The 20,499-nt window shown below is 35.3% G+C and overlaps 1 protein-coding gene across 11 annotated transcripts in view; it reads left to right on the top strand.

Moving 5' to 3' along the window:
• ATRX (ATRX chromatin remodeler) overlaps positions 1 to 20,499 on the top strand; it is a 313,439-nt gene that overhangs the window by 235,775 nt on the left and 57,165 nt on the right. For all 11 annotated transcript variants that reach the window (XM_043570144.1, XM_043570145.1, XM_043570140.1 and 8 more), the window contains 2 exons: positions 1,047 to 1,200; positions 6,099 to 6,205. In XM_043570144.1, coding sequence (XP_043426079.1) covers positions 1,047 to 1,200; positions 6,099 to 6,205 — 261 coding nt within the window. The remainder of the gene's footprint in view (positions 1 to 1,046; positions 1,201 to 6,098; positions 6,206 to 20,499) is intronic.

The following is a 20,499-nucleotide window of genomic DNA, read 5'->3' as shown; positions in this document are numbered from 1 at the left end:
GTTACATATTAGTCGTTAACTGCATCACAAGCAGATTTAGTTAATAAGTGGTAAAATTTAATAAAGATTGGATGTGGGAAACACTGCTGTTCATTATATTCTATATACTTTTGTGAATGTATACAATATTTTGTTTATAACAAAAATGTGTAAAAATTTAAAATAGTTTGCATTAAAAAGCAGTTCAGGGAAGGTACAAAAACCAGGTAAACCTTTATGTTCCTTGTTTTGAATTGAACTATTTATGTTTAGATATTAATGGATTATTTTGTATTACTTTCTTCTTATATCTTTTATAGTCAAAAGTTTGCGGGGAAAATAAGAAAATGATTTAACATGATATCATCATTCTGGGATCAATCCTTGTTTGTTTTCCAGAATTCTATTAGGAAAGAGAAATGTTTCATGCCCCTAAGATCTTTTCTCTCTTGATCTCTGAGTCAGTCTGTCTCTTCCCTCCCTCCTCTCCTCCCTGCCTTTCTCTGTCTTTCTTTGGTTCTCTAGGTCTTTTTCTCTCCTAGTCTCTGTCTCTTGGGATGTGTGTTGGGAGTTATACTCTCTCAGTGCCTTGGGGGCTTTGCCTCTTAGGGTCTCTGTTTTTCTGAGTCTCTCACTCCCAGGCACTGTTTCTCATAGTTGTACTTTTTCAGGGTCTTTCTCTTGCTTACTCTCTCACTTGATGTGCCTGCTCCCACTCAATGTTTTTCTTCCTTTGCATCCAAACGTGTGTGTTTGTGTGTGTCTGACTCCCTGTCTCTTTCTCTCCCTCTCCTAGGGTGGGTTTGTCCCCTCTACTCCACTCCCCCACCTTGTGTCTTTTTCTCACAGTATAACTCTCTCTTTCCTGGGGTGGTCTTTTTTTTCCCTCTTTTTGCAAGAGGGTGCCCTCCCTCCCTGTCATCCCCCTCTTCCCTCTCCTCTTCTTCCTTCCCCTCTCTCCCTCTCTCTCGTCTTTCTCTTGGTGCCTGTCTTAATCCTTCTTTCAGGATCTTTCAGTTTTCTTTCCTTATTTGCCTACTTATTTATGTTTCATTTGTTTTATTTAGGTAAAGCTACTTCTTCTTCTAATCCAAGCAGCCCAGCTCCAGACTGGTACAAAGATTTTGTTACAGATGCTGATGCTGAGGTTTTAGAACATTCTGGAAAAATGGTACTTCTCTTTGAAATTCTTCGAATGGCAGAGGAAATTGGGGATAAAGTGTAAGTTTCTCCTATTTTTATTCTATAAATGAACCTTTTTAATAATCATTCTTTGTTTAAACAATTTATTTGAAGAAATCCGTTTTGTTTTCTTCCTTAGAAAGATGTAATTTTTTTGGTTAATGTAGTGATAGACCACTGTCTTCCTTCTAAGCCACTAGTTCTGAGTGCATATTCTGGTTATTTCTTCATTGCGGTTTTCCCTTTCTGGCTATTGCACCTTGAACTTATTTCTTTGAGCCAAGCCTCTGATGGATGTCTATATTTCACTATCTTTAAACTTATTTTTCAATCCATGTAGTGTGGTTTCTACCATGTCACTTTATTGAGATTTTTTTCCCCCTAAAGTCAGTTAGTGACCTTTTATTCTCCAAATCTAGTGCCCTTCAGACTGTATTTCACCTCTTTGACTATTCTCCATAATTTCTCCTTTGTTTTTGTTCCTGTTTGTTTTACTTCTAGCATTTGTGTCCCCATTTCCTTCCTTGCGTCCCTGCCTTCCACTCTCATCCTTCAAATTACTATTCAGAAAACATACTTTTAATGTTTTGAACCATACTTACTGTTTAGGTTGTTATAAGGTCCCAACATCTGATCATAAAATATCTTAAAAATGTGTCTGTGATTCTTTAATAACAGTTTAACATAAGGCTGAAATAAACCTTTTATCTTAAAAACTTTCAAACTTAGTTCTTTTAACTCTTGGAAGGAGGTAGATCTGCTATTAATATTTCTAATCCATCTTTTAATATACCTCTAATGTTAATACATTCTTTTTTTTAAATTTTTTTTAAATTTTAATGTTTATTTCTGAGACAGAGACAGAGCATGAGTGGGGGAGGGGCAGAGAGAGAGGGAGACACAGAATCAGAAGCAGGCTCCAGGCTCTGAGCTGTCAGCACAGAACCTGATGCGGGGCTCGAACTCACAAACCGTGAGATCATGACCTGATCTGAAGTCGGTCGCTCAACTGACTGAGCCACCCAGGCAACCCTAATGTTAATGCATTCTAATATACTTGTATGTCTTTTCACTGGATAGTGAGTTGTTTGAAGACACAGACTGTTTTATTATTTTTATTAACTTACTATATCTTGCACTTAGTAATTACTCGACAAAATTTATTTTTGTTGTATATTACGACTTTATTTACACAGAAACAAGTGGTTCAGATATGTGATGAATGGAGTGACAGTATTGGAGGTAAAGGACATGTTTTGGAATAGAAATAACAGGATTTAGTACATTAAATTCAGGGCAATAAGAATGAAAGAGTAGTCAAAAATGACTCCTAGGCTTCCAGACCAGGAGGCTGGTGAATTCTGGTGCTACTTACTAAAATGGAGAATAGGGAAGAACTATGTTTATTAGACATTGTAAAGAAGTCTGTTCTGGCTATGTTAAGTTTGAGAGCCCTATTAGATATCCATAGAAGATGCAAGTAAAAAGTGGATATTTGAATTCAGCATTCCTAAGAAGTCAGGAGAAATGATTGCTCTGACATGCTTTGCTCTTTTCTGCTATCAACTTCTGTAGTTTAAAATTAATTTTTATTTGGGTACCATACAAGAATTTTAAGAATATGGAAGGGATTTTAGTGGTCTTTTAATTTCCTAGGCAGTGCAAGAATCTCTTCCACCATTTTCATCATGATGTTCTCGTAGCCTCTCCTATGGTAGAACATTTGCCATTTCAGAAGGCTACCTATAGTTGAATACTTCAAATTTTTAGAAGTTGTATCCTTATCTTTAGTTTGTACTTTATCCCTATACATTTTCCTTGTGCTTTAAAATTGAACATATCTTTTTGCTTTTTTTACACTCTTATAGTGATATTTTTTTAGTTATAAGCCCAACTGATAGACATTATCAGTGCTAATACTATAAAACTATGCATTCCTTAACTGTGATTACCACTATTCTTTATTTGTCCAAAATTTCCTTATGGAAGTTTTCAAACATAAAAACAGAAAGAATTTTACAGTGAATACCCATATACCTATCACCTAGCATCTATACTATATTCTATATTTCATTGTACTGTCTTTATTACATATCTACTTATCTATCCATCTTATTTTCCTGGTGCCTTCCAATGCAGGTTGCAGACATCAGTAGTACTGTTTTAATTGTCTCCTTTTCAGATAATGGTGGGTTCATCTCTCTTGTCACTTTTAGCTTTTTTTTTTTTTTTCCTCTGCATTGATCTATTCTTTGTATGGCCTAATTTCATAGGTTTTAAACATACTTCAGTTTTTTAGCAGCCATCTCAAAATATGATCACAGCAAACAAAACACTTCAACTGAGTTTTTATTAACACAGAGTTATAGTAAAGCAGGTTCTTGTTTATTCTGGGCCCTATAGTTCATCCATGCAGTCCAATAGAGAGGTTTTCCAACATCTAAGTAACATTGTTGGTTCATATTGAACTCATGGTCAACTGAGACTCTCGTTTATTTTTTAAAGAAGAACTGCTGTTAAATCAGATTTTTCTATTCTCTATTTGTGCAGTTGATCTTTTGACCCAAGTGTAAACTTGATATTTCATGGGGCAAAAGATAAATGAATTCCAGTGATTTTAGCCAATGGTGTGTTGATAAATGTTTAACAACTGACTCTTCAGAAAAATAATAGCACAAAAGGAAATGAAGCAAGAAAGAAAAGCTCTAATTTATAACATTTACTGATTTTCATAGTCAAATACTGCCATGTTCAATTTTAAGCTATCATCATGATGTCAGTGGTGGGAAGAAATGCTAACAATCTACTTTCCTGTTCCAAGCTAGTTATAGCTAATTCCAGTACACTACTGGTTTCAGTCCAGCCCTTCTAACTTGTTTTCTGTCATTTAAATATTAAAATTTGATTAAATTTTAATTTTCCAGATTTTTTATATATGTATGAATTTGATTTGTATTGATTTTATATTTTCGTAGGAGTCACTAATAGATAAAGCCAAGGTAGTTTATACAAGTATGAAAATTATTACCAATCCGGGCAGTAGTTTTTCATGTTATCTGCAACTAGAAAAAGTTAACAGAGATAACCATTAGTATGTAGCCACTTAATCCTAATAATACCACCTTTTTCATAGGTTTTTCTGAGCTCAGTGGTTCCCAGAACCAGTCTTAATGCTGACTCAAGTCAACCTTTTTCCAGAATAGTAACCCAAATTCCAGATTAATTCCAATTAAATAAATAATTGGTATTTCTAAGAATAAGTTTCCTAGTTATAGGAATTGCAAGAAACTTAATCTGTAGCTCAGAAAGAAGTGATTCAGTAAAGATTTTGATTCTGGGAAAGATAATCAACCTACTGAGGGATCAAGGCCGTTGGTCATTTACACTTAGTATTGGGAATAAATTCATTTCCTTACCAGTATACCAGGAGTACCAACTAGGAGACATTAGACTTCCATAGTGCATGCAGAGTTTAGGAAGTCATACAATAGCCAGTGCATATGTTAACTCCAACAGCTGTTTCATAACTTGAGTTGTTCTTTTTAGTTCTACTAAATCTGAAGACGTCCAGCATTGAGTGTTGAAGGATCTTCTGAAGTCATAAAAGCATCATTCTCTTATAGTACAGCTTTCAGAATCAATTAAAACCAAACTGCTTGGACAGATGTCTAGTTCCTTATATACTAACCTACTTTGTTTGCATATGTAAGGGATAGAATGAGCCTTCCTTCATTCTCTTTCTAGATTTTTTTTTCATTTCCTGTGTATAATTATGTCCACTTCTCACCAAAGGGATAGATGAGAGTAGTGATTTTCAAACTGTTTCTCAGAGCCCTTGAAAGTTGGTGACCTAGAGCAAAGGCTAAGGGGCCAGTGACACTTTTACCTTCTTCTACCCCAAGGCACCCTGATTTTATGTGTGTGTGTGTGTGTGTATATTTTTTTATTTAAGTCCCAGTTAGTTAACATACAATGTAATTGTAGTTTCAGGTTCAACAGGTGATGGGGATTAAAGAGTGTACTTGTGATGAGCATCAGGTGTTGTATAGAAGTGTTGAATCACTGTATAGTAATTATATTGAAATTATTTATTATATTTAATACTGCATGAGCCATTTTCATGGCTAAAATCAGGAGTTAGAAAACTATTGGGATGGAGAATAAGGAATCTGCAGACATATTTGAAATGGAATAACAAAGTGTTTTAGAATTTGTATAAGTCTAAAATTACTCAAATACTTTTAATAAGACTTTTTTATCATATTCACTAAGTAGTGTCTTTTATACAATAAAAGTTTTAAATTTTGCTGAAATCCTGTTTATCAGCTTTTTTCCTGTAGATCATACTTTTGGTGTTCTAAGAATTGTTTGTCTAACCCCAAGTTACACGAATTTTCTTAATTGTGTTTTTTAAACATTCTACAGTTTAACATTTTAAATTTAGATTTATGCTGCATCTTGAATTACTTTTTGTATAAAGTGTGAGATTTAGGCCAAGATTCTTTTTTTTTTTTTTGCATATGGATGTTGAATTTTGCCAAGATCATTGTTGAAAAAATTATCCTTTTTCCACTGAATTGCCTCTGCTCTTTGTAAAAAACCATTTAGCTAACTATATTGTGTGGCTTTCTATATCTGGACCCTATATTCTGTTCCATTGATTTATGCTTGTCCCTTAATCAGCACTACATTCTGATTACTTAAGCTTTGTAAACGTTGAAATCATGTAGAGTTAGGCCTCCAACTTTTTCAAAGTTGTTTTGGGTACTGTGTGTTCTCAGCATTCTCATATAAACTTTAGAATCAGCTTGTGAATTTCTCAAAAGTCATACTATAGTTTTGATTAGAATTGTGTTGAATGTGTAGACCAATTTGGGAAGAAGTGATATCTTTACTATGTGAATATTCTAATTCATGAACACTCTCCATTTTTTTAGCCTTGTTTTCAGCCAGTCTCTCATATCTCTGGACTTGATTGAAGATTTTCTTGAATTGGCTAGTAGGGAAAAGACGGAAGATAAAGATAAACCTCTTATTTATAAAGGTAAGTTACAAACATTTCTGTATTATAATTTTTGTATATGTGTTGCCGAAGCGAGCACTGTATTATAATTTTTGAAACCTTCATTTAAATGTATTTTACAAGCATTTTAACAATAAAAGAAAAAAATACTACCCAGACACACAACTTTAATGTATTCATTTTTTCTGCACATTCTTCTTGTCCTTATCTAGGTAAATATGGTCTTAACTGTTGGAATTGTAACATAAAATAAGATTTTTTGTTTTTTTTGTTTTTGTAAAGAGCTTTATTGAGATATAATTCACATATCATGCAGTTCAACCATTTTAAGTGAACAGTTTATTGGTTTTTAGTATATTCATGGAGTTGTGCAACCATCACCACAACTTTCAACCATTTTAATCGCCACCAAAGAAACCCTGTACCCTTTAGCTGTTACCCTCCTACCCGTGCCTTCCACCTCTTCAAACCTTAAGCAGTCACTCATCAATCTACTTTCTGTTTCTATAGATTAACCTGTTCTGAAACTTTCATATAAAGGGATTCATATAATATGTGTTTTTTTGTGACTGTTTTTTTTCATATAGTGTGTTTCAGGGTTCTTCCATGTTGTAGCATGTGTCAATATTGTATTCATTAGGTAATAAAGACCTAATATTCCATTGTATGGATAATACCCACATTTTGATTATCCATTTATTCATTCATATATATCTGGGTTGTTTCACCTTTTGACTGTTGTGAACAGTGCTATGATAAATATTTGTATTCAAGTATTTAAGCATCTGTTTTCACTTCTTTTGGTTGTATACTTAGGAATGGAATTATTGGGTATTGTGGTAATTTTATGTTTAACTTACTGAGGAACCACCAAACTGTTTTCCTTACTGGCTGTACTATTTTGCATTTCCACAAGCAGTGTACAAGGGTTCCAGTTTCTCCACATCTTCACCAATAGCTATCTTCTCTTTTGCTTTGCTTTGCTTTGCTTTGTTTTATTACAAGCATACCTCAGGGATATTGAGGGTTTGGTTCCAGACCACTGCAAAAAAGCCTGGAGCCTGCTTTGGATTCTTTGTCTCCCTCTCTCTCTCTTTGCCCCTCCCCTACTCACGCTCTCTCAAAAAAATGAATAATCATTAAAAAAATAAGACAGCAGTGAAGTTTGCTGCATTGATTGACTTTTTACATGAACAGTTTCTGTGTAGCATGCAATGCTGTTTGGTAACATTTTGGCCCCAATAGAATTCCTTTCAAAATTGGATTCAGTCTTCTCAAACCCTGCTGCTGCTTTATCAAATAAGTTTATATAACATTTTGGATCATTTGTTGTCATTTCAGTGATCTTCACAGCATCTTCACCAGAAGTAGATTCCACCTCAAGAAACCACTTCTTTTTCTCATCTGTAAGAGGCAAATCCTCATCTGTTCAAGTTTTATCTTGACATTGCAACAATTCAGTCCTATCTTCAGGCTTCGCTTCTCTTTTTTTTTCAAAAAACTTTTTTAAGTTTATTTATTTTAAGAGAGAGACAGTGTGAGTGGGGGAGGGGTAGAGAGGGAGACAGAAAATCCCTAGCAGGCTCTGTGCTGCCAGGGTGGAGCCCAATGTAGGGATCAAACCCACTAAAGTGTGAGATTATGACCTGAGCTGAAACCAAGAGTTGGATGCTTAACCGACTGAGCCACCCAGGCACCCCTCAGGCTTCACTTCTAATTCCAGTTGTCTTGCTATTTAAATCACATCTGAAGTTATTTCTTCCAGTGAAATCTTGAACCTCTAAAATTCATCTATGAGGGTTGGATTCAACTTCTTCCAAATGTCGATATTTTGACCTCTTCCCATGAATCACAAATGTTCTTTTTTATTATTTTTTATTTTGAAAGAGAGAGAGTGTGTGCATGCAAGCAGGGGAGGAGCAAAGAGAGAGGGAGAGAGAGAATCCCAAGCAGGTTCTGCACCATCAGTGCAGAACCCAATGTGGGTCCGAACCCATGAACTGTGAGATCATGACCTGAACTGAAATCAAGTTGGATGCTTAACTGACTGAGTCGCCCACGTGCCCCCACAAATGTTCTTAATAGCACCTAGAATGGTGAATGCTTTCCAGAAGGTTTTCAATTTATTTTGAGGCTACAGCCTTACAAAATGTATTTCTTAAATCATAAAACTCAAATGTTTAAATTACTCTTTCATCTATGGGCTGCAGAATAAATGGTGTGTTAGCAGATCATGAAAACAACACTAATCTTGTGTTCATTTTCATAAGACTTCTTGGCTGATGAGGTGCATGGTCAATGAGCAGTAATATTTTGAAAGAAGCCTTTTTTTTTCCTGAGCAGTAGGCCTCAACAGTGGACTTAAAATACTTAGTAAACCAGGTCAAAAACAGATGTGCCGTCATCCAGGCCTTATTGTTCCCTTTATAGAGCACAGGCAGTGTAGATTTAGCTTAATTCTTCAGAGGCCCTGGATTTTCAGAATAGTAAATGAGTATTAGCTTCAACTTAAAGTTACCAGCTGAATTAGCCCCTAAGAAGCGAGTCAGTCTGTTCTTTGAGTTTTGAGGCCAGGCATTGACTTCTCTCTAGCTATGAAAGTCAGAGATGACATCATCTTGTAATAGAAGGCTGTTTTGTCTACATTGAAAATATATTGTTTAGTATAGCCACCTTTACTAATTATTTTAGCTAGATCTTCTGGATAACCTGCAACAGCTTTTACATCAGCACTTGTTGCTTCACCTTGCACTTTTGTGTTATGGAGACCACTTTCTTTATATCTCACGAGTCAACCTCTGCTTGCTTTAAACTTTTATTTTGCAGCTTCTTCACCTCTCCTGGCTTTCATAGAACTGGAGAGAGTTAGGGCCTTGCTCTGGATTAGATTTTGGCCTAATGAAATGTTATGACTGATTTGATTTTCTATCCAGACCACTAAAACTTTTTCCACATCAGCAATAAGACTGTTTTGCTTCTTTAAACATTCATGTGTTCACTGGAGTAGCACTTTTAATTTCCTTGGAGAACTTTTCCTTTGCATTTACAACTTGGCTAACTGGCAGAAGAGGCCTAGCTTTAGGCCCATCGCATCTGTCAACATGCCTTCCTCATTAAGCTTAATCATTTCTAGCTTTTGACTTAAAGTGAGAAACATATGACTCCTCCTTTTACTTGAACACCTAGAGGCCAAGTGTAGGGTTATTAATTGGCCCAATTTCATTATTATTGTGTCTCAGGAAATAGGAAGGTCTGAGGAGAGGGAGAAATGTGGGGGATTGGCCAGTTGGTGGAACAGTCAGAACATACACAACACATATTAGTGAAGTTCTCTGTCTTCAGTGGGTGTAATTTGTTGTACCTCAAAATAGTTACAATAGTAACATCAGATTTTACTGAACACAGGTCACCATAACGAATATGATAATGAAAAAGTTTGAAATATTGCTAGAATTTCCGAAATGTGACACAGAGACACAGAGTGCGCAAATGTACCAATAGACTTGCTTGACACAGGGTTGCCACAAACCTTCAATTTGTGAAAAAACAGCATGTGAGAAATATCACAATAAAATAAGGCCAGCTTGTAAAGCCATCCTAGTGGCTATGAAGTGGTATCTCATTGTGATTTTGATTTGTATTTCTCTAATGACTCATAATGTTGAACATCTTTTCATGTTTTTATTGACTATTTGTATCTTTGGAGAAATGTTTATTGAGGTCCTTTGCCCATTTTTGAATTTAGTTATTTGTCATTGAGTTAAGTTTTAGGAGGTTTGTTTTATATTTTCTGCATATGAAGCTCTTATTAAATATATGATTCACAAATATTTTCTCTTGTTCTGTGGGTTGTCATTTCACTTTCTTTTTTAAAAAATTTTAGTGTTGGGGCGCCTGGGTGGCGCAGTCGGTTAAGCGTCCGACTTCAGCCAGGTCACGATCTCACGGTCCACGAGTTCGAGCCCCGCGTCAGGCTCTGGGCTGATGGCTCAGAGCCTGGAGCCTGTTTCCGATTCTGTGTCTCCCTCTCTCTCTGCCCCTCCCCCATTCATGCTCTGTCTCTCTCTGTCCCAAAAATAAATAAAAAAACGTTGAAAAAAAAAATTAAAAAAAAATTTTAGTGTTTATTCATTTTTTTTTTTGAGAGAGAGACGGGGAGAGGGGTAGTGAGAGAGGGAGACACAGAATCTGAAGCAGGCTCCAGGCTCTGAACTGTCAGCACAGAGCCAGATGCAGGGCTCAAACCCATGAACTGCGAGATCATGATCTGAGCTGAAGTCAGACATTTAACTGACTGAGCCACCCAGGTGCCCCTCACTTTCTTGATAGTATTTTTTGATGGACACAAGTTATTCTTTTTGATGAAGTCCAGGAGATCTGTATTTTCTTTTGTTACTTGTGCTGTTGGTGTTATATCTAAAAAACCATTGCCAGATATGTTCATGAAGATTTATCCCTATGTTTCCTTCAAAGAATTGTATAGCTTTTGCTCTTATATTTAGGTTTTTGATCCATTTTGAGTTGATTTCTATATATAATGTGAAGTTAAGGTCCAAATTTCTATATATGATGTGAAGTAAAGGTCCAACTTCAGTCTTTTGCTGTGGCTATTCAGTTATCCTTGCACTATTTCTTGAAAGGACTATTCTTTCCCTGTTTAATGGTCTTGGCACCCTTGTTGAAAATCAGCTGGTCGTAGACCCGTAGTCCTTATGCCAGTAACATACTGTCTTGATTATCTTTGCTTTGAAAGTAAGTTTGGAAAGTGAATCATCCTGTTTTGTTCTTCTTCAAGATTGTTTAGGCTATTCTGGGTCCCTGGCAATTCCATATGAATTTTCAAATCAGTTTGTAAATTTCTACAGAGAAGTCAGCACAGGGATTCTGATTAGGATTCTAATTGGGATTATGATAGGGATTACGTTGAATCTTTATTTCATTTTAGGAAGCATTGCCATCTTAACAATATTCAGTCTTCTGATCCATGAACTAGGATGTTTTAGGATTTATTTAAGTCTTTAATTTTCTTTCACAAGTGTTTTGTAGTTTTTAGTACATACATTTTGCATGTTGTGTGTTAATTTATTCCTACTTATTTTATTCTTTTTGATGGTAATTTAAATGGAATTTTGTTTTTAATAATAATTTTGGATTGTGTCTTGCAAATGTTTTTAAAAAATTAAGTTTTGCATATTAATTCAATTATTAGTCCTAATAGTTTTTAAGTGGAAAAAGGGTTTTCAATATACAAGATCATATTATTTGCAAATAAAGATAATTTATATTTTCCTTTCCAATGTGGATTACTTCTATTTCTTTTTCTCGACCAATTTCCGTGGTTATACCTCTTAGTACAGTGTTGAGTGACAAGAGCAGATGCCCTTTTCTTGTTCTTAATCTTGGGGGAGAGAGCATCTGATCTTTCACCATTAGTATAGTGTTGTAGTTTTTTCATAGAAGCTGAGGAAGTTCCTTTCTATTTCCAGTTTTGTAATTTTTTTATCATGAATGGTGTTAGATATTGTCAAATGATTTCTCTGCATCTACTGAGATTATCATATGGGTTTTTAAAATTCTTTTGATATGGTACATTACTTTGAATGTCAGATAGTAAACCAACCTTGCATGCCTGGGATAAATCCCTTTTGGTCATGGTATATAATTCGCTTTATATGTTGCTGGATTCTGTTTTCTAATATTTTGTTGAGGATTTGTGCATCCTTATTCATAAGAGATACTAGTTTTCAGTTTTGTTTTCTTTTACTATTTGGTTTTGGTATGAGGCTAATACTGCCCTCATTTTAATGAGTTTGGAAGTATTCCTTTTCCTGTTTTTTGAAAGAGTTTGAAAAAAAATGAAAGAGTTTGGGAAGAATTGATGTTAGTTCTTTTTAAAATGTTTGCCAGAAATGAGAAAGAATGAAATATGGCCCTTTGTAGCAACGTGGATGGAATTGGAGAGTGTGATGCTAAGTGAAATAAGCCATACAGAGAAAGACAGATACCATATGTTTTCACTCTTATGTGGATCCTGAGAAATTTAACAGAAACCCATGGGGGAGGGAAAGGAAAAAAAAAAGAGGTTAGAGTGGGAGAGAGCCAAAGCATAAGAGACTCTTAAAAACTGAGAACAAACTGAGGGTTGATGGGGGGTAGGAAGGAGGGGAGGGTGGGTGATGGGTATTGAGGAGGGCACCTTTTGGGATGAGCACTGGGTGTTGTATGGAAACCAATTTGACAATAAATTTCATATATTGAAAAAAAATAAAAATAAAATGTTTGCCAGAATTCAGTAGTGAAGCTATCTGGACCTAGGCTTTTCTTGTGGGTAGTTTTTATCATCATTATCAATAGCATTATTGTAAAATATACATAACATAAAATTTAACATTTTGTCAGAGTAAAAAGGCAACCTACAGTACAGGAGAAAACATTTGCAACTCATATATCATTTAAGGGGTTAATATCCAGAATACATAAAGAACTACAATTCCACAATAAACAGATAATCTAATTGAAAAAATGGGCAAAAGAAACAGACACTTGAAAAGATGCTCAACATCACTCATCATCAGGGAGATACAGATCAAAACCACATTGAGATACCACCTCACACCGGTCAGAGTGGCTAAAATTAACAACTCAGGAAACAACAGCTGCTGGTGAAGATGTGGAGAAATGGGAATCCTCTTGCAGTGTTGGTGGGAATGCAAACTGGTGCAGCTGCTCTGGAAATCAGTGTGGAGGTTCCTTAAAAAATAAAAAATAGAACTACCCTACAACCCAGCAATAGCACTACTAGGAATTTATACAGGGGATACAGGAGTGCTGATTCATAGGGGCACAAGTACCCCAATGTTTATAGCAGCAGTTTCAACAATAGCCATATTGTGGAAAGAGCCTAAATGTCCATCAACTGATGAATGGATAAAGAAGATGTGGTTTGTATATACAATGGGATACTACTTGGCACTGAGAAAGAATGAAATCCTGCCATTTGCGACAATGTGGATGGAACTGGAGGGGGTTATGCTAAGTGAAATAAGTCAGTCAGAGAAGGACAGATATCATATGTTTTCACTCATATGTGGAATTTGAGAAACTTAACAGAAGATCATGGGGGAAGGGAAGGGGAAAAATAGTGTCAAGCAGAGAGGGAGGCAAACCCGTAAGAGACTCTTAAATACAGAGAACAAACTGAGGGTTGATGGGATGTCAGGGGAGAGGGAAAATGGGTGTTGGGCATTGAGGAGGGCACTTGTTGGGATGAGCACTGGGTGTTGTATGTAAGCAATGAATCACGGGAATCTACCTCCAAAACCAAGAGCACACTGTATACACTGTATGTTAGCCAACCTGACAAATTATATTTTTAAAAAATGGGCAAAAGATTCAAATAGACATTTCTCTAAAGATAATATACAAATGACTACAAGCACATGAAAATATGCCCAGCATCACTAATCATTAGAGAAATGTAAATCAAAACCACAATGAGATACAACGTCACACCTATTGGAATAGCTAACATCAAAAAAAAAAATCAGTAAATACTGGGTTGGTAATGATGTAGAGATTTTGAAACATTTGTGCACTATTGGTAGGAATGTAAAATGATACAGCCACTGTGGAAAATAGTATAAAATTTCCTCAAAAAATTAAAACTAAAATTATCATATGATCCAACAATAACACTTCTGGGTATATACCCAAAATAATTGATAGCGTGGTCTCTGAGATATTTGTACACCAATATTCATAGCTACATTATTCACAATAATGAAAAGGTAGTAACAATCCAAGTATATATTGGTAGATGGATGGATAAACAAAATGTGGTATAAACACACAGTAGAATATTTCTCAGCTTTTAAAAGGAAGGAAATCTTGTCACATGCTATAATATGGATAAACCCTGAGACAGAGTTCATTAAGGTTATTAAATGAAATAAGCCAGCACAAAAAAAGATGAATACTATGCAATTCCATCCACTTCAGATGTCTACAGTAGTCAAATTCACAGAGACAGAAAGTAGAATGGGCTTACTATGGGGAAGGGAGAATGGGGAGTTGTTTAATGTGTATAGAGTTTCGCTTTGCAAGATGAGAATGTTCTGGAGATACGTTAACACTACTGAACTATACACTTAAAATCAACCGATGGTAAATTTTATGGTGTCTGTTTTTTCTACCACAATTTAAGAAGATACATCACCAGCTCCTAGTGGAGATTGGGTAAAATAGGAGGTTAGTTTGTTTTGCACCAAATCTTTCTGATTTATGTTTGTGTTTTGTTAAAAATACAAATTTTTAATAACTGGTAAGAGATACAGGACAAGAAAATTAAAACTCTGAAATGATTTTTTAGTCTATAGGACAGATTTATATTTAAAATTAGTGGACATTAGGGGTGCCTGGGTGGCTCAGTCGGTTGGGTGTCTGACTAACTTAGGTCATGATCTTGTGGTCTGTGGGTTCGAGCCCCGTATCAGGCTCTATACAGAGCCCAGAGTCTGCTTCATATTCTGTGTCTCGTTCTCTCTCTGCCCCTCTCCCACTTGTGCTCAGTCTCTCTCAAGAATAAATAAATATTTAAAAAATAAATAAAATTAGTGGACATATATACATATATTTGATGAGTATCTTAGGAAACACACTTGTAGTCCCTTTCTGAAAGAGCTGATAGTCTAATGGTGAATACAGATATTAAATACAAATAAATTAAATGCCCAAGAAATTGAGGGAACAGTATTTCTGTGATTTAAGGAGTCTTCTAATCTCTTTGCCTCAGGATATCTCAGATAGCTCCTTAGTCTGTCTTAACCATATTTCCCCTACTCAGTCAAAAAATAGAAAAAAGGAAAACCAAACTGGGAGGAGAGAGATAGGAAGGGGAAAAGGATTTTACCATTTTGACCATTTTTAAGTGTACTGTTCTATGGCATTAAGTATACCCATATTACCATGCAGCCATAACCACCATTTTAAAAAATTAATTTTCACCTCTTTTGCTGGGAAGCAAGTCCATGGAGCTCCTTATGCTGTCACACCAAGAGTTCCTCTTCCCATAAATTAAATTTGTTTGTTTTTTTTTTTTGCTGATCATTTCACAAACATTTGGATGTTACTTTGTACATGATGTTACTATATATATCACTTTCAGTTCTACAGTAATCTGTCTAATAAAAATCATAACTTAACTTTTGCCATTATTATACATTTGGATTATTGTACTCAATTTTTCACTATTACAGGTAATCTACCATGGGTACTTTGATAGTAGTGGGTGGGTTTTTAAAATTTTCTTTGGGTTAAATTTCCACATAAAATTACTGAATTTAAGGGTATACTGTTTTTCTATTTGAGAATAATACAGTGTATATTATGAATACTATTTGCAGTATCCTTATTTCTTTATGTGAATATTAAAATTGACAGTTACTTCTTATCAATAACATAAAAATTATTTAAGTTTTCTTTCCAATAAAAAGTAATCTGTTTATTATTCAAATCTTTTCTTCAGATAATTGTGTAGTTATTTGAATGATCGGAATCATATTTTTCTTTTAACAGCTATTGAGATATAAACATATTTTTGATGAAGAAATATTTTGAAAAAGCAGGCTATATATATTGTGGCCTTTCTTTAATTTTACATATAACTGACACAATACCCTATTAGTTTCAGGTGTACGTCATAATAATTTGATATTTTTTATGCATTATGAAATGACCTCCATGATGTCTAGTTACCATGTTTTTACTGCATAGTTATTACAATACTGTTGCTTATATTCTTTATGTTGTACGTTATATACCATGACTTTATTTAATAGGTGGAAGTTTGTATCTCTTAATTTTGTTCACATTTTTTGCCCATCCCCCATCCCCTCCCCATTCTGGTAACCAGCAGTTTGTTTCCTGTATACATGAGTCTGTTTCCATTTCTTTGTTTGTTAGAGTTCACATATAAGTAAAATCATATGGTCTTTGTCTTCCTCTCTGTCTGACTTATTTCACTTAGCATAATACTCTCTGGGTCCATCCATGTTGTCACCAAATGGCAAGATCTCATCCTTTTTTATGGCTGAGTAATACTCCATTGTGCATGCATACACATATTTAGGTTGCTTCCATGTCTTAGCTATTGTAAGTCATGCTGCAGTGAACATAGTGAATATATCTCTTTGTGTTTTTACTGTTTTTTGTTTTAAAATTTATTTCAAAGAGAGAGTGTACATGTGCATGTGAGCATGGGAGGGGCAGAGAGAAAAAGAGAGAGAGAGAGAATCCCAAGCAGGCTCTGGGCTTTGAGTGTGAGCCCGATGTGGCTCAATCTCACAAACAGTGAGATCCTGCCCTGAGCCGAAATCAAGAGTGTGATGCTTAACTGACTGAGCCACCCAGGCATCCCTGATCTCTTTGAATTGGTGTTTGCATTTTCTTTGGAAAAATACCCAGAAGTAGAATGCCAAACCATAGGGTAGTTCTATTTTTAATTTTTTGAAGAATCTCCATAGTGGCTGCACCAATTTAACATTCCCACAACACTGTGTAATGGTTCCCTTTTTTTCAGCATTGTTACCAGCATTTGTTTTTTTTGTTTTTTTGTTTTTTTGTTTTTTGATAGTAGCCAATCTGACCAATGTGAGGTGATATTTTGGTTTTGATTTGGGCTTCACTGATGCCTAGTGATTTTGTGCCTCTTTTCATGTGCCTGTTGGCCATCTTTATGTAGTCTTTGAAAAAAATGTCTGTTCAAGTCTTCTGCCTATTTTTAAATCAAGTTGAGTGTTTTGGTATTGAGTTGTGTAAGTTCTTTATTTATTTTGGAATTGAACCCCTTACTGGTTCATGATTTGCAAATCTCTTCTCCCATTCTGTAGATTGCCATTTTGTTTTGTTGATGGTTTTCTTCAATGTGCAAGAACTTTCTAATTTGATATAATCCCACTTGTTTATGTATATAATCCCATTTGTTTAATTTAGCTTTTGCTGCTCATGCTTGAAGAGACTGGTCAAAAAAAAAAAATACTGCTAAGACGAATGTTAATGAGCTTACTGCCTGTGTTTTCTTCTAAGAGTTTTATTGTTTCCGGCCTCACATTTAAGTGTTTAAAACATTTTGAATTTATTTTTGTATATGGTGTATGATAGTGGTCCAGTTTCAGTCTTTTGCATGTAGCTGTCCGGCTTTCCCTATACCATTTATTGAGGAGGCTTTTTTTCCCTCATCGTACATTCTTGCCTCCTTTGGCATAGATTCATTGACCATATGCGTGTAGGTTTATTTATGGGCTCTCTACCTTGTTCCATTGTTTTATGTGTCTGTTTTTGTTCCAGTACCAGACTATTTTGATTACTGTAGCTTTGGAGTATACTTTGAGATGTTGGAACATGGTATCTCCAGTTTTGTTCTTCTTTCTCAAGATTATTTTGCTATTTGCCATCTTTTGTGGTTCCATACAAATTTTAGGATTCTTTGTTCTAGTTCCAGTTCTTGAAAAAAATTTTCTTTTTTTTTTGTTTGATGGTACCCTGAGTACTGTTGCATTATAGTGCTTGTTGTTTTTAATTTTAATTTTCCAATTCTGTTGATAATATTGATAATATTTTCTATTCTTCTATTCATTTTAAATATAATATATATTCTTTTACTTTTTAGGAAACAAAACAATAACATCCTCTGCAAATTATAGGCAGATGGCATCTTTATTTTTAGACAGCTGCATTGGTTGCTTAGGTCGCTATAGTAATTGAAAAGGAGCATTTGCTCTTTGTTTGATATCACACCACATACTATATCATTAGTTTGCTAGGATATTTACCTAGTAAAAAAAGTAGAGTTCCTTTTTTTCCCCAAGCAAAATCTTACATGGAATATTGGTACACTGGGCCTGGGTTGCTAAAAATTGAAAAGATCTCTCTTCCTTATCTAAGTGGCGCAAAGAATTACCACTAAGCCACTGCCTCATTAGTATGCCTCAAATTAGCAGTTTACAGAACCCATAGAAGACAAAATGTCCCTAACCTCCTAAAGGCTATATTTTTGTTAGAGAAAACCAATAAGAAGCAAATAAATGTATAGTTTTTTTTTTCTTTTCTTTTCTTTTTTTTAAATTTACATCCAAATTAGTTAGCAAGTAGTACAACAATGATTTCAGGAGTAGATTCCTTAATGCCCCTTACCCATTTACCCATCCCCCTCCCACAACCCCTCCAGTAACCCTCAGTTTATTCTCCATATTTATGAGTCTCTTATGTTTTGTCCCCTTCCCTGTTTTTATATTATTTTTGTTTCCCTTCCCATATGTTCTTCTGTTTTGTCTCTTAAAGTCCTCATATGAGTGAAGTCATATGATATTTGCCTTTTCCTAATTTCGCTTAGCATAATACCCTCTAGTTCCACCCACGTAGTTGCAAATAGCAATATTTCATTCTTTTTGATTGCCGAGTAATATTCCATTGTATGTATGTGTGTGTGTGTATGTATGTATATATATATATATATATACACACACACATATATATATATATATATATATATATATATATATACACACACACACCTGATCTTCTCTATCCCTTCATCCATCGATGGACATTTGGGCTCTTCCATACTTTGGCTAGTATTGATAGTGCTGCTATAAACATTGGGGTGCATGTGTCCTTTGCAACAGCACACCTGTATCCCTTGGATAAATGTCTAGTAGTGCAATTGCTGGGTAGTAGGGTAGTTCTATTTTTAATTTTTTGAGTAACCTCCATACTGTTTTCCAGAGTGGCTGCGCCAGTTGGATTCCCACCAACAATGCAAAAGAGACCCTCTTTCTCTGCATCCTCCTAAACATCTGTTGTTGCCTGAGTTGTTAATGTTAGCCATTCTGACAGGTGGTATCTCATTGTGGTTTTGATTTGTATTTCCCTGATGATGACTGATGTTGAGCATGATGACTGATGTTGAGCATTTTTTCATGTGTCGGTTGGCAATCTGGATTTCTTCCTTGGAGAAGTGTCTATTCATGTCTTTTGCCCATTTATTCACTGGATTATTTGTTTTTTGGGTGTTGAGTTTGATAAGTTCTTCATAGATTTTAGATACTAACCCTTTATCTGATATGTCATTTGAAAATCTCTTCTCCCATTCTGTCAGTTGCCTTTTAGTTTTGCCCATTGTTTCCTTGACTGTGTAGAAGCTTTTTACTTTGATGAGGTCCCAGTAGTTCATTTTGGTTTTTGTTTCCCTTTCCTCTGGAGACATGTTGAGTAAGAAGTTGCTGCGGCCAAGATCAAACAGGTTTTTGCCTATTGTCTTCTCAAGATTTTGATGGCTTCCTGTCTTACATGGAGGTCTTTCATCCATTTTGAGTTTATTTTTGTGTACGGTGTAAGAAAGTGGTCCAGGTTCATTCTTCTGAATGTTGCTGTCCAGTTTTCCCAGCACCACTTGCTGAAGAGACTGTCTTTATTCCGTTGGCTATTCTTTCCTGCTTTGTCAAAGATTAGTTGGCCATATGTTTGTGGGTCCATTTCTGGGTTCTCTATTCTGTTCCATTGATCTGAGAGTCTGTTCTTGTGCCAGTACCATAGTCTTGATGATAGCTTAAAGTCTGGGATTGTGATGCCTCCTGCTTTGGTTTTCTTTTTCAAGACTGCTTTGGCTATTCGGGGTCTTTTCTGGTTCCATACAAATTTTAGGATTATTTGTTCTAGCTCTGTGAAGAATGCTGGTGTTATTTTGATAGGGATTGCATTGAATATGTAGATTGCTTTGGGTAGTATTGACATTTTAACAGCATTTGTTCTTCCTATCCAGGAGCATAGAATCTTTTTCTATTTTTTTTGTGTGTTCTTCAATTTCTTTAATAAGCTTTCTATACTTTTCAGTGTAGAGATTGTTCTCCTCTTTTGTTAGATTGATTCCTAGGTATTTTATGGTTTTTGGTACAATTGTAACTGGAATCAATTCCTTGATTTCTCTTTCTGTTGCTTCATTGTTGGTGTAAAGGGATGCAACCGATTTCTGTGCATTGATTTATATCCTGCAACTTTGCTGAATTCATGGATCAATTCTGGCAGTTTTTTTGTGGAATCATTAGGGTTTTCCATATAGAGTATCATGTCATCTGTGAAGAGTGACAGTTTGACCTCCTCCTGGACGATTTGGATGCCTTTTATTTCTTTGTGTTGTCTGAATGCAGAGGCTAAGACCTCCGATACTATATTGAATAACAGTGGCGAGAATGGACGGACATCCCTGTCTTGTTCCTGACCTTAGGGAGAAAGCTCTCAGGTTTTCCCCATTGAGGATGATA

The sequence above is a fragment of the Prionailurus bengalensis genome, chromosome X (assembly GCF_016509475.1).
Source record: "Prionailurus bengalensis isolate Pbe53 chromosome X, Fcat_Pben_1.1_paternal_pri, whole genome shotgun sequence".
Lineage (NCBI taxonomy): Eukaryota > Metazoa > Chordata > Mammalia > Carnivora > Felidae > Prionailurus > Prionailurus bengalensis.
This window is presented reverse-complemented; position numbering and strand designations above follow the sequence as displayed.